Source organism: Tympanuchus pallidicinctus, unplaced genomic scaffold (assembly GCF_026119805.1).
Source record: "Tympanuchus pallidicinctus isolate F22 unplaced genomic scaffold, pur_lepc_1.0 scaffold15, whole genome shotgun sequence".
NCBI lineage: Eukaryota > Metazoa > Chordata > Aves > Galliformes > Phasianidae > Tympanuchus > Tympanuchus pallidicinctus.
Window position 1 is genome coordinate 10673746 of NW_026294669.1, and position 13150 is coordinate 10686895.

The 13150-nt window shown below is 42.6% G+C and overlaps 1 protein-coding gene across 6 annotated transcripts in view; it reads right to left on the reverse strand.

Annotated features, from left to right (window-relative positions):
* Window positions 1-1296: 1296 nt before the first annotated feature.
* SLC15A2 (solute carrier family 15 member 2) overlaps window positions 1297-13150 on the reverse strand; it is a 41322-nt gene continuing 29468 nt past the window's right edge. For 4 of the 6 annotated variants that reach the window (XM_052674919.1, XM_052674922.1, XM_052674916.1 and 1 more), the window contains 8 exons: window positions 12609-12773; window positions 10057-10103; window positions 8733-8843; window positions 7168-7264; window positions 4878-5076; window positions 4617-4763; window positions 3875-3979; window positions 2952-3075 (listed from right to left, as the gene is read on the reverse strand). In XM_052674919.1, the coding sequence (XP_052530879.1) occupies window positions 3068-3075; window positions 3875-3979; window positions 4617-4763; window positions 4878-5076; window positions 7168-7264; window positions 8733-8843; window positions 10057-10103; window positions 12609-12773 (879 nt within the window). In that variant the 3' untranslated portion in view covers window positions 2952-3067. Of the gene's footprint in view, window positions 3076-3874; window positions 3980-4616; window positions 4764-4877; window positions 5077-7167; window positions 7265-8732; window positions 8844-10056; window positions 10104-12608; window positions 12774-13150 lie in introns of all 6 variants that reach the window. The other 2 variants (XM_052674917.1, XM_052674918.1) reach the window with 2 other exon arrangements.

Below are 13150 nucleotides of genomic sequence, written 5' to 3' on the forward strand. Positions count from 1 at the left end.
AATAAACGGGTCAGGTTAGCAAAGCTTTACGACCGCAGCTGAAGCAGCGAGGAATCCAAATACCAACAACCAAGCAGGCAGAGCAGAGGAGGAGGTGACTTCCAGCAGGTGGGAAGAAGAAACTCCATCAGATGGAAGAGAAACACAAGCAGAGCCTTTCACTCCTTGGAGCAATTCTCCCAGGGGGCTGCAGCAGCCCCCAGCCTCATGTTTGCACTTTATTTATAGCACTGACTTCACGTTCTTAACCTTCCCAACCGCAAACTGCAATTTTTCTTCCCACAGCATTATGGTGATGGTTTGGAACTTCGAGATGTTTGGGAAAGGACAATTTGGCATCGGGAGTCTAAAAAGCAGATACAGATGACATCCTAAATGTATCTTTTATGAGTTTTGAACGCTTCCTTTAAATTAAGCTCAGAATGTGTGACAGCTTCTGGTAATGCCGCCAGTAAGGAAAAAAAAAAAAACCCATAAAAATCAAGAGGTTTTTGAGCACACACAGTCTTAAAGATCACATCTTTGAGTGCCTTGCTTTCCCTCACACCACCTCAAGCTGTGATGCACCAAGTGCTTCCCAAGGACAGTGCTCCAATGATTTCCGCTGTCTTTTCACCACAGATGCCCTCAAACATCAACGCACTTCCAAATTCAAGGCTTATAAAAAATTAAATGCTCCAATAATTCTAAATTGGGTCTGTTCAGTACTACTGGGGCCTGTCCATTCCTTCCGTTTGCTTTTTTTTTTTTTTTTTCTTTGTTTTGCTCGTGGGGGGAAGAAAGGACAAAATACTTTCTATTAGTGCTTCAAATTGGAAGCTGGTCAAACAGCATCATAGCAGAGTGACTCAGCAGCCTCTGAGCTGATTCGCAGCGTATCATAAAACAGGATTAGGAAAACAACAATGCCTGGAGGAGAAAGAACACACACAGATTCATGGCAAGAGAACAATACCAAAAAGGAGTGGAGGGAATAATCCCGACTTGGCTTCCGAGGAGCAGGTTGGATGACCTAATAGATGGCTTTCAATGCCCTTCATTCCCCACTTAGTCGTAGGGCTCAGCCACCCGGTTCCAGCTACCACAGCTTAATAAATGGCTCTGCATCAATTGAAGCACATTAAGCACTTCTGTGTGCACACCAGCAGCCTGTTGTCATTTGTCTGAGACCACGGTCCCCCTCTGGCACAAGACCCAGATGCTATTTCAGAGCAGGCAGGAGCTTATGCAGAACTAGTGGTGCACCCTCATGGCCATTTAGGACAAGAAGGAAAGGAAACAATCCAAGACTGCATATTCCAGTTACAAACCAAAAAGTGATGCTGTCTCAGTCTTATTCAACAATACACACGTGGCAGCAAATTAAAGCACCAGTGATGTCAAGCTAAGCATACTCCTTAGCACAGTCCCGTTCAGGGTGGAAACCAAGCAAGCATTTCATAATATGTTCAATGCCAAGTTGGAAGAGGAAAGCATCATTAAAAATCTATTCTCTGGGAACCTGAAGACCCTATTGACAGCCTTTTTGTAAATTAGGCCACACTTGTCACAGCTGCAGCCTTGGAGTGACAGAGGAAGGCAGGGACTGTCCAAAGAGTTTTACTAGATTGGCAATGGTTGAAACAGTTTGAATGCAGAACAAGAAAATTCACAGCTTCATGCAAGCAAGAAAAAAAGTAGATAATTCTCACAATTCTGCTAAAATACCTACATACCTACATGGGTAGAGAGATAGAAATCAGGTAGGAAAAGAAAAATCTCATATGCCACAGTATCCTTTTGTAGATTGAAAAAAGATGGTAAAGTGCTTCCTTGTTTAAGTCACTGTAGGATGCCTGGAATTTTATAGAAACTGCTGCAGTGTGTCTCCCAGTGGAGAATAACTGAAGCATGAGATGAGAAAACAGCCATACCCTAAACTTGCAGCAGCAGGAACTGTTAAAGGAAATGTCCAATATAGACTTTATATACAGAAAGACTACAAGTAACAGCTTGGATTCCTAAAGTACAAAAATGTAAACCAATTCTCTAATCATGTCTAATCAAAGAACGCTATCAGTTGCTGCAGACTTCTAAGAAGTACCGTATATCAGAGAGATGGTAGAATGCATATCTTGTTCAGTGGTGCTTTGGGAATAGTTTAGCCTGCAGCATTTAATTCCCTGTTATTACTTCTGGGCCTGGAGGTGAAAGTCATAAATCAGGACCAAACATAATTTGCAGTAATGGGGTGAAATACTCATAAAGAGAGTTACACGATGTAATTTTGGGGGATTGTAACTCTTCCAGTCTTTGATGATTGCAGTAAAAAAATAACAAAAACAACAAAAAAAATCTTCCATCTGTAGCATCTATTCTTCTCTGATCCCACATAGGATTTTTCATCCTTTTCTCCAAGCATCTCTACCTTTTGCTGGCATGCCCTCCACCCTTCCTCTCTGCTGCCCTAAATATATACTTAAAAGAAAATAATAGGAAAGCATTCCTTGCTTAGAAAGAAGAGCAGGTTCTAAATTCCATTGACTTCACTTATATGGGAATTCAATACCACAGGACTTTTCCCAGGGAATTTTGTTCAGATTTCAGGACCCCCTACTGTTTTTTAGAGGGGTATTTTGTCCCACTTAGATGGCAGCTACATTCTGAGTAATAAAAACCACAGTACTATAAAATAACATCGTCTCCATTCTTCCTTACCATCTACTGAGTTAAAAATTATTAAAAAATAAAAAATAAAAAAAAGAGAGAAAGAAAGAGAGAGAGAAATAGAGAGAAAAAGAAAGAGAAAGAGCAAGAAAGAGAGAGAAAGAGAGGAAGAGTGGAAAACAAAGAAAGAAGGGAAAGAAAGAAAAATAGAAAGAAAAATAGAAAGAAAAAAAGATTCCAACCCATAATGTGTTAGAGCTTTGTTTTCTGAGTAACAAGACTAATCATGTTTCCTCTATTTGGGGTCTCTCTCTTCTCTTCCTTTTCTTCTAGGTCCTCTGGATCCACACTGACATAGAAATATCCCATGATGGAGAAAATAATGCACACAGCAAAGAGTAGAACAGTGAACAAGACAAATTCAGCCCACTAGGAAAGAGAAAAAGAAATAAAACAGCAAGTCAGGGAACACCAGTCTCCCAGTCCAGAGGATTTCTCTGCATGTCCAAGTGCTTTTCAAAGTGCTGGGTGAAAGCTTTCCAGCACCTAAGGTTTCTCACAAGGTAGAAACTTTCTCATCCTGTTTTCTGGTGAATCATGTATATGTAATGTAGTTATGTAAATACGAATATGTGTGATATACCTCAAAACAAGTCAGTCACCCATGGGCTAGTTTCACTAAACCTCTTACAAATCTGCCCTGGCTGGCACATACCTGCCTGGCCTTTTTGCCCACAAGATGCCTTTGAGACAGGCAGTTTGTTGTGAGCCAGAAACAAGCCTCAGTTCACAACTTCACGTCATCATCCCAGAAGCTTTGCAGCTTGGAAGAAACAACTTCTGCACCACAGCCTCCCCATGCAGAGCCCAGTATCGCAGGGATGCAATAGGCAGCTGGCTCTGACAGAATCAGGCAAGCTGCTTTTGGTATGCAGCAGCAACACATGGCTGGCATTGTGTCCAAGCTCCAGGTCCAAATAAAGTCTGCTTGCCTGAGTTCCAGCACTATTAGCACGGCACAGCAGTATTACTTACTGCCACTGAAAGGCCCAGGAAAGACCATTGCTCCAGAAGGCAATGCTGCGCAGAACCCTGGCTGGGAGACAGCTGGGGCATGTTGGAGTCTGGGGCTGGATAGAGAAACTCTGCCTCCAGGGCACAGGCATCCAGAAACACCATCCAGGGCCTGTTCTAAAGCATTAGCTTTGTTTTACAAGCAGAACCATACCTGCGCCATAGGTGCAGCCTGGGCAACAACAAGCACAAGGGTATTCCCAACAGCCACTGTGAGCAGCCAGCCTGCTTGCAGCACTGACTTCATGCTGGCTGGAGACTGAAAAGGGAAGAAGAGTCTGGTCAGTGACTGTCATGCTGTGCCCACATCCCTCTACCTAGCCTAGGAGAAAATGGTGGAATTTTTCATGTGTCTCCTTTGCAATTAAGTCCTACAACTGCATACAGAGAGGTTTCAAAACAAGTCTAGAGGACACATGAAGAAGGTTGCTGTTGCAGATCTGGATTCTGATCACCCCCAACCCAGATTATCTACTGTTAGATCAGGAAGACTAGAGACCCACGCAAAAAGCTCTGAAGCTTGAAGCCTGGTGCTCTGCGTCCGCACATCTTTGGAAAATACTGGATCTTGATGTTAAGCTTCCTGCCAACCTCAAATTATCCATATCTCACAACAGATTGTCCCGTGGATTAATGCCTCACATTAATAAATATCTGCAGTTTACTCCAAAGATAGATTTGAGTAGCTTCAGCTTTTTCATCTTGCAATGTCTCAGTCCTCTCCACTCACAAACCTTCACCCCAGACAACCTAGTGTACCACAATCAGATTCTCATAAATCCTTAGACCCCCTTCAGTCTCTCAGTTTAAAGCAGGTTCCAGGCCTCATGCAACCTTGGCAGACGTGGGAATAAATCCTGAAGTCTAATTAAGCCCCTTATCTTTAAGTGGAGTACCTGAGAATAGGAGAAGGCCAGACCCGTAATGGAGAACATCACTTCTCCAGCAGATATTAATAAGTATTGTGGTAATTGCCAAGCCATATGGACATTGTTGGCTTTGATGTCTTCTGACTTCCACGTCTGAACCGCACCTGCAGACACCTAGCAGGAAAATAAAGGAACATCAATTAGCTGCTGAAAGATCAGATCCTTCCTAGACTGGACTACAGAGAATTAAGATGAAGCTTAAAGCAAAGACAGAAGCAAAGCTCTGACCTGGAAGTGAAACTGTGGGTCTGATCTCTGCCACATCCAAGCCTGCTGGGAGTAGGCTGACTCCTACTGCACAACATGAAAATATCCCAGCTACCTCCTGTGCCACAAGATCTTCAAGATTTATTGCAAAATGGCAAGCTGCCTTCTTTACTGGTGTTAGGAAAAGTCTGTGTGGTACTTTTATGGAGCCTGTCACCTGCTGATGACACCAGAGCCGGAATGGGCAAGAGGATAAATGCTCACTCCCTCCACATGACCACTATGTGCATTCCGTCAGCACTGTATAACTCCCCAGATATAGCATCAACACCCAAACATACCCAGTTCAGGAATTCTAAGAGTAGCAAAAACTTCCCCACATCAGGTATATTGAGACAGTTACAGTGTCTGTATTCCTAATTCCTTTTGTTTGCTTTTCTAGGTGTAATTAATACTGCCTCTGATGTGCAGAGAAGCAGAGAGAGATTTGAGTAGCAGCCAGGCAATCATTAGGCTAAAATGCCTTCAGGCAGGAAACCTAGTGTTTAAGGAGAGTACATGGGAAAATACAAGGGATGTTTATGAGATGTACTTAATCACCATGCAGGGAGGCAAATCAAGAGAGTGTAATTTAGAAGGCTAAAAGGGGTGAGAGGAGAGCTGCGCACTGCTCTTTTGCCCAAAGGAAATGTCACAAGTACTATGCTACAACTGCACACTGAAGAAGGCTGGGAAGGCACTATTTCCATGATTTAAGTATTACAGTTCAGCTATATTAGCAGCCTAATATATTGCTTTCTTGGTTCTTCTATACTTCACTCTCAGCTGAGTAGGAGAGCATGGTACAAATCATTGCAGTAATCAAAAATTATCTTGGCCTGGAGCAAACTAACTCTCTACAGAAGGATGAAAGCACAGGGCAAGAGATGGAAAAACAGAGGGTCAGAAAGATTAAAGGACCGCACAGCGCCATAGGGTCTGAGGCACAGAGCCACCCCTAAGCATCCATGGAGGCAGCAGGGGCTTTGAGATGAGACCACAAAGTGGGGTCCTTGCCCACACCCATTTGGAATGCATCTACCTCTCCTCTACACTCTGCTGTATTACTCGAAGCTTGGTGATAATATTCTTAGTCTCGTATTCTCTATGCAACTACTCTACTCAGCTTCTCATCCAGGGAAAGAGGTGTGAAGCCATAGAAGTAGGGACTGGCCAACATCGCTTCAAGTGTGCATGTGTTTTGTGTACATAAATCTCCACACTCAAAGATGGCAGCACCTGCCTGTCCTCTCCAGGACCGTACATCCCATTCCAGCTACAGGAGGAAAAATGTAAAAAAAAAAAACCCAAACAAACAAAAAACCAAACAGGTGTTATGCAGCTATGCCTTTCCCCTCTACGTATTGGATTCCACAGACATGAACAGCTCCCATTAGTTGCCCAACAGGGAGATGTTCCTGCCAGGGAATAGCTGACAGCACTTTGCTCTGCTCATCACAACACAGTAGTCAAAGCCCCAAAGGGCAGCTCAGCAGCGTGTCCTGTCAGACCTGGTTTGTAAGCGTGCCTGTGCAGTGGGAAGGTTAAAATGGGCACTAAGACAGTTACATTGATCTCCGTGGCTCCTGCCAGCTGGACCAGTCAGAGCAGTGCCTCTAAGAAGCTGGCAGGCAGGCAAAGGATTCCACCCTCTTTGGTTCACACTTCTGGGTTGTTTGGAAAAGCATGCCTTGACTTCACACTAGTTTCCAAATGAGCTGTACAGTGAGAGTGAGAGGAGGAAAAGAAGATGCATAACCTCATCCACCTCTCTCAACACTTTGCTCCTCTTCTTCCTGTGCAAAATCCACATGCCTTGAAAGATCAACTTTCAGATCAGTAAGTAAAACATGAGGGTGTAGCAGACTTTTTTGCAGAGTTTCTCAAGTGTGAGATGTCACCAGGTACTGCAGTTTTAGAGGTCACAGGCAGCATTAGCTCTTGGCAGTGTGTTGGGTCAATGTTAACCAAACAAGGATGGTGTGATACCAGCATAAACTGCATGTCACTTGATTTTCTGGGGATTTCCATCAAGCAAAAGACATTGCTTCTTGTTTAACTGGTAAGACTTGACAAGATCACAGTGTAAGGTGGAATGACCACCCGCCCCCTTTGCTTTTATAGTTGCCGGAATCTTTTCCTGGAGAGCCTTCAAATGGCTATTGCCTCAGTCTCACAAAGTGGAGAAAGCAAGAAAGTCACCAACGTATGAGGAAAAACACTGCCAGAGACTAGAGCAGAACGAGCTTGTTACCAACACAGGATCACTTACATTAGTTATCACAACAGTGTACGATGCACCAAAGTCAAGCAGCCCTAGGTCCAGGGTGAATTCCCCAGTTTCAGTTATGCATTTTCCATTATCATATCTAGATACAAGGATGAAGTACAGCATTTTCTGGTTAGTCTCAGACAAAGAGCACAGAGTAGAGCTATCAAAAATGCCCCTACAATGGACAAGAGAGGATGTAAAATGTAAAGCTGCAGTCAGGTTTATGCCAGAGGATCCCTAGAGTTCTTGCCATCTCTTCCTTCCAGGAACACTTAGGCACTGACTAGAGTTCACCCAATGACCCAGGCTATTGCTAATGTTTTGAAATGCTGATTCTTCCAAGCAATCTCAAAAATTTCCAGCAAAAAGAGAACTTCTCTCTCTCTCTCTCTTTTTTTTTTTTTCCCCAGCCTTATTTTTCTTCCAAAATTTTATTCACTCCTTCTAGGAACTGTGGGCCCTGCAAGTTAGCCAGGCTCAGAGAGTCTTCAGGATATCCGAGATACACTCCCACAAGCCATAGTGTTTCCTTTCAACAGAGCAAATTAGCCTTCTTATTTGTTCTTAAATTTTGGATTGCCACAGTGATTGATGCATCCACCTAAACTGCAGCCATAAATACCTTGGATGGAGCTTCTGCAGAGAAAAGCCAGGAGGCTTTTGAAACACTGCAGAGGCCAGAAATGTCTTACATGAGCCAAGTCTTGTGCTGCCAAACCACTGCCATATGCACCCCCAGTCTATCAGCCCGGCCTACAAGGCCATGGGATGTTAGATATTACCAGCCCACATGATGTCGTCAGCTCACATACCAGCACTTTGTCATGTGGAATATGAATTGTTCCTTCTCTGAGAGCATCCTAACACTAAAAGCTTGGACCTGAGAGAATACCAAAATAGAGCAGGTGCCACATGGCAGAGAGACTTTTCCATCTTCGACTTCATTCTGCTGACAGATGCACAGATGGCCTCTCAATAACTTCTCATAATTCTTCACTCCAGCTCCACATACAGTGTAACTGCTCAGAGAAAGTTAAGTTCTGTACATGGACTTCTTCAAAAAGATTTTGGATTCCTGATATTCTATTTACCTAGCTCTAAGAAAATTCCAATCATTACCTCAATTAGAACGTCATTACACTCATGTCAAAGGAATAATGCATCCAAGCAATAATGTTTCCCTGATTATGTTATCTTACCAAACCAACAACTGCTACAGGAAGGGAGCTATTCCAGACACAGTTAAGAACTTGAATCTATTCAGCAACATATTATGCACAGAGAAACTGATCCCCTATCCTTCGGCTTGGACGCTTTGCAAAATAAATGCATGGTTCTTCTGTACACACACAAGTGGCCTAGAGTAACTGCTGCTCTGCACAGAGCTGATTATTCTGCTTTTTTTGTTTGCTTGTTTTTTTTACAAACATCTGCCACACAATCAAATGCCAAGAGCATTGCAATTAAGTTTCTGCTATTTGCATGAAAAAAAGAAAAAAAAAAAGCCCTATGGTGCTCAAGGAAGGGCTTCAGTGAGGACCTTCAGCACAGCAAGGGAAACTTACGTGTCCCTCTCTACAAGCAAGTACCCAGAAACACCACAGTTTCTCTGAACAGATATGAACTGTTTGCTGTCAATGGTGAGGTTGACATCTTGGCTCAAACCGTTAATGAATCTGCAAAGAAAGCATATTATTAGGCTGTCAGACAGGGCAGGAAAAGTAAAACATGAATCACTTAAAAGAAGTGCACTCTCTCCCAAAGCATTCTGTCACTCCATAAGGTTATGACAGTTTCTCCTGCAAGCCACCAAAGTATCAGCCTGACTCAATGCCTAAGCTTTCAATACAAAACTATTTTTCCTACTGCTATGTAATTTTACTCTCTCTGTGCAAAGAGAGCTCTTATTTGTGTGTGTGAGAATGAACTTACCAGCAATCTCTTCTCAGACACATTCATAGATTCTTTTATATCTGTTCAAGAGGATAGAACCCCACCCCCAGGAAACTATAAAGGTATGTGTCCTGATGAGCGTGTGCACTGTGCTGCCATACTTTCCAAGGAGTTTCTAATTGCAAGAAAGAGTTTTCTAGCAAGATATTTTCATCATCAACAAACTTTCACGGGAAAACAGAGGTTTGGGCCTGTTAGTGAAACCAAACACTTTTCATATGATCCATGATTTTAAGAATTTTGGTTTTCAGTTGTTAACATAGAAGGGAGCCCTAAAGATAGTAATATGCTCAACAAAAGTAACTTCAGTGGAAAAAAAGAACTTTCTCCTAGTTAAATCTCAGAAATTTTTTAACGGAAATGTTTGAGATTCTGTCAAAAAATGCTGACAGAAAAATGAAAGAGTTTCTGACAGGAAGTATTAATCAAGTCTCCTAGGTGGTGTTCAGGCAGCAGAAAACTTCACAGGTGCAGGTCTATGAAGATACTGCTCTCATTTTATCTGATTAGTTTGCTTTTGGACAGGAAGTTGGACAAGATAAGTGATCATCATGGGTTGCAGAGGACAAATGGCAACACCTCCTTTCCAGATTGCATCTTCCCCTTCTTTCCCAAAATGGCAGGCCATGGTGAGATCACCCTTCCAAAGGAGGAGATCTTTTATGCTGCCATCTCAGCCCAGACAATCCTAGGCAGTAGATGGCAATACAGTTCAGTTCTGCACAGCAAGAGTGGGAGGTCAGTGTCTGCAGCTGACACCTGAATCGTTTGTTGCAGGAAGAGCATAGGCTTGATTCTAACCCAAGAACATCTGGGCTACATTACTTACAGTTTGAATTAGACAAAAGCAGTTTCTCTCAGCCCACCACCCTTGATTCCTAAAAAAAAAAAAAAAAAAAAAAAAAAAGAAAAAAAAAGAAAAAGAGCCATTCATACCTAACTGCTGCCAAACCATTTTCTGGCTTTGTTTTCAAGTCTGTAATCTAAAGTGGAAGGGAAAAAAAAGAAGAAAATCACATATATGAATTAATGCTGCCTTATAAACAAGATGTAACAGAAAATACTAGTGCCAGTGGAACGACATGTTGCAAAGCCAATGGGACTGACTGTATCTCACTAAAGCTTTGCATCACGCTACAGAAGTGAAGTCCCAGTACAATGAAACCAACGGCAAAATTCCAAAGGTCTAACATGAGATCATACATTTTTTCTCATACAGGCTACAGAATTTCAATGAATTATCCTTCTACTAAGGTTTGCAACACTCTCTAACAAAATGATTTGTCTTGATCTGGAAATAGCAAGAGAGCACTATCCACATTAGCCTCTTCCAATGATTAGTTACAATTAAACTTGAGCACCATGCTCCTATGAAAACCAGCAAATAGCTGAACTTCCAGAGCTGGATTCTTGGTTTACTCATCATCTCCACAGAGCCTAAAGCCAATAGGGAACGTTAGGTTGCAATTCTGATCAACTTTTACAGCTTATAATTTTCCTGACACTTAGAGAGAAAAATATCACACAGTGCAGAGAGCAGGCACCAGGATGCACTGAGCTGTTTTATGGTCACAGTCTTTGCAGGCTCATCCTTGAAATTGCAGCGTGGCTGGGTACACTGGGGACTGACAGATCTCCTTAAGATCACAGCTGGGGCATCAATTGGAAAGTTAAGCTATACCTGCTTGAGAAGGGTTTACTTGGTGCACAATGCTGAGAATAAAGACAATAGGTACACAGCCTCTGCCCTGAAGGTTGTATTTCACACAAAAAGAATACAGTCAGTTCCATAGCTGGTTGAAATCCATGGTTGTACCCACACAGCCCTTTCTCCGTGCTTTCTTTGCAATGTAAAACCCTGATCTTCTAAGACTAAGGATCCAGAACTACAGCATCCCTATGAAAATGCCACTGCATTTCAGTGCAATATGCTGATCCACAAATAATATATGCCCTAAGTAACAAATAGCCACAGTGAATAACAAATTTCAGAGCAATAAATAATAAACAACAACACTGTTTCTTTCAGTGGGAGGCTCATGGGGATTAACACACTAGCTCGCTGCAGGCAGGACTGACAAATTATTACTCGCGTTCAGCAAAGATCCCCAGAGCTCTCAAATTCATTTCCTGCCCACTCAACCACCCACAAAGGAGAAGAAACCAATTTCAGACTGGCTTCTTCCAGGAAAACATGAGCAAAAGGCCAAACCCACCTTGGGGTTGAGGGAGGCTGGGACTACTCCAGGATAAGCCCTGCAACACAACAGTGATGCCACTGCTGTCCTCATCTTGCAGTGCTGCAAAGTGTCATTTACTAAACTGCCATCCACACCTCTCCTGTCGTCAGCTGACAATGACAGCTCAACAGCATCAGCCAACAACACAGAGCAGAAATCTGCCCGTGCTGAGGGTAGGAATTCATTCAAACGCAGGTTAGATAGCTGGGGCAGCACAGAGAGCTACGGAAGCTCAGAGATTACTTTGCTTCAGTCTGTCTCAGGCTTTCTTTCCATGGAGACAGTATGAAAATCACTGTATGAATATCAATTTCTAAGGGAAACGGCACACCATCATCAGGGTTTCAGGGAAACCTAAGAACATTGTGTGAAAATGAGCCCCAAGTTCCAAAACATTAAAAAAAAAAAAACAAACTGCCTCAGGGAAAAAATTAATTCTTAAAACTCCTCATTTTTAAAACCAGTTACATAATTTCTACTATACAATATTGAATGCTTATGCACTGACAACACTGCAAGGTAGGAGGCTGAGAAATTGCAAAGAAAATAGTCACTTTAGCATAAGGCAGATTCTAGTGCCATTCACACATACACACACAACTATCTCAATGCAGAATGACACCATTCATTTTAAAAGTGTTTCTTGGGATACAGCTGCACATAAAAGATATCAGAATCTAGCCCTATATACCCCACGTATGTCTCTATAATTATTGCAGCAATACACAAAAGTCCAAACACAGCTCTGCTGCAGAGCTGGAAATGAACTTAATCATTTATTCTGCTCAGCAAAACAAATGGGTCTTCTGTGCATTTTCACTAAACGCTTGTAATAACTGCACCACGAATCATTCCTCTGATGCTTTTACTCCATGCCCAGCCCTAGAGCCTCTTTAACATCTTTGCTTTATAGAACCATCTTTTGGGGAAAATCTCAGGCTCTTTGCTTCCTCAGCTTTTGCAAGCTCTGCTGCCCAGCAGGCACGCTGCTGCTGTCCCACTACAGCATTCACTGGATTAAAGTGTTCCCAGCATCTCTCAGATGCCATAATGCCTCTATTAATCAACCAGCAGAAATGTGTACAGACTCAGCGCTGCTAGCTAAGAAGCCAGGCTTGGAGCATCTGAGAGTAATCAGACAGACATCACAACGGAGCAAATGAATTAATAAGCCTATTACCCCATTACCCATTGTATCATCACAACCATTAAATTAATACTGTATTTACACTTTGCTCCCACACTCACTAAGTGACTTGATAGGCTTCCTTCCGCCTCAAAAACAATTAAGCTGTACACTGATTTTTCCTTCACGGTGTAGTTAAAAGCAAGAGACGATCCTTGATGTTGCAGGATGAAGTGAAGGCTCTGTTGCTCTCCATTCAGTATTAAATGTGAGTACTCATCTGGGTTCTGTGAATAAAACAAACTTAGTTATTTGCTTTTTTTCACGTGATAAAGGATCTTGCTCTTCCCACCAAGTGCAACCCTACCATCTCTTCATGGAATTCTGTAAAAGGTGGTAAATAGTCAAAGCTGGTGAAAAGCTTTCCTTCTGCATCAAAAGACCTACATCAACCTATAGGCTTCAGGCTGGTCAAGTCAGAGCTTGGAGTAGTTTCTTCTGCAAGATGTAACTCAAACACCAAAAAACCTTCTGCACATGTAGCTACCCTTTCCCTGGCCCCAGTCTGCCTCAATGGGACTCCATCTAGAATGTGGCAGGCAGCTGGAGGCCAATGGGCTGCCATTCTGCCTCCCAAACTAGGCTGACCTGAAGTCATCTGGAA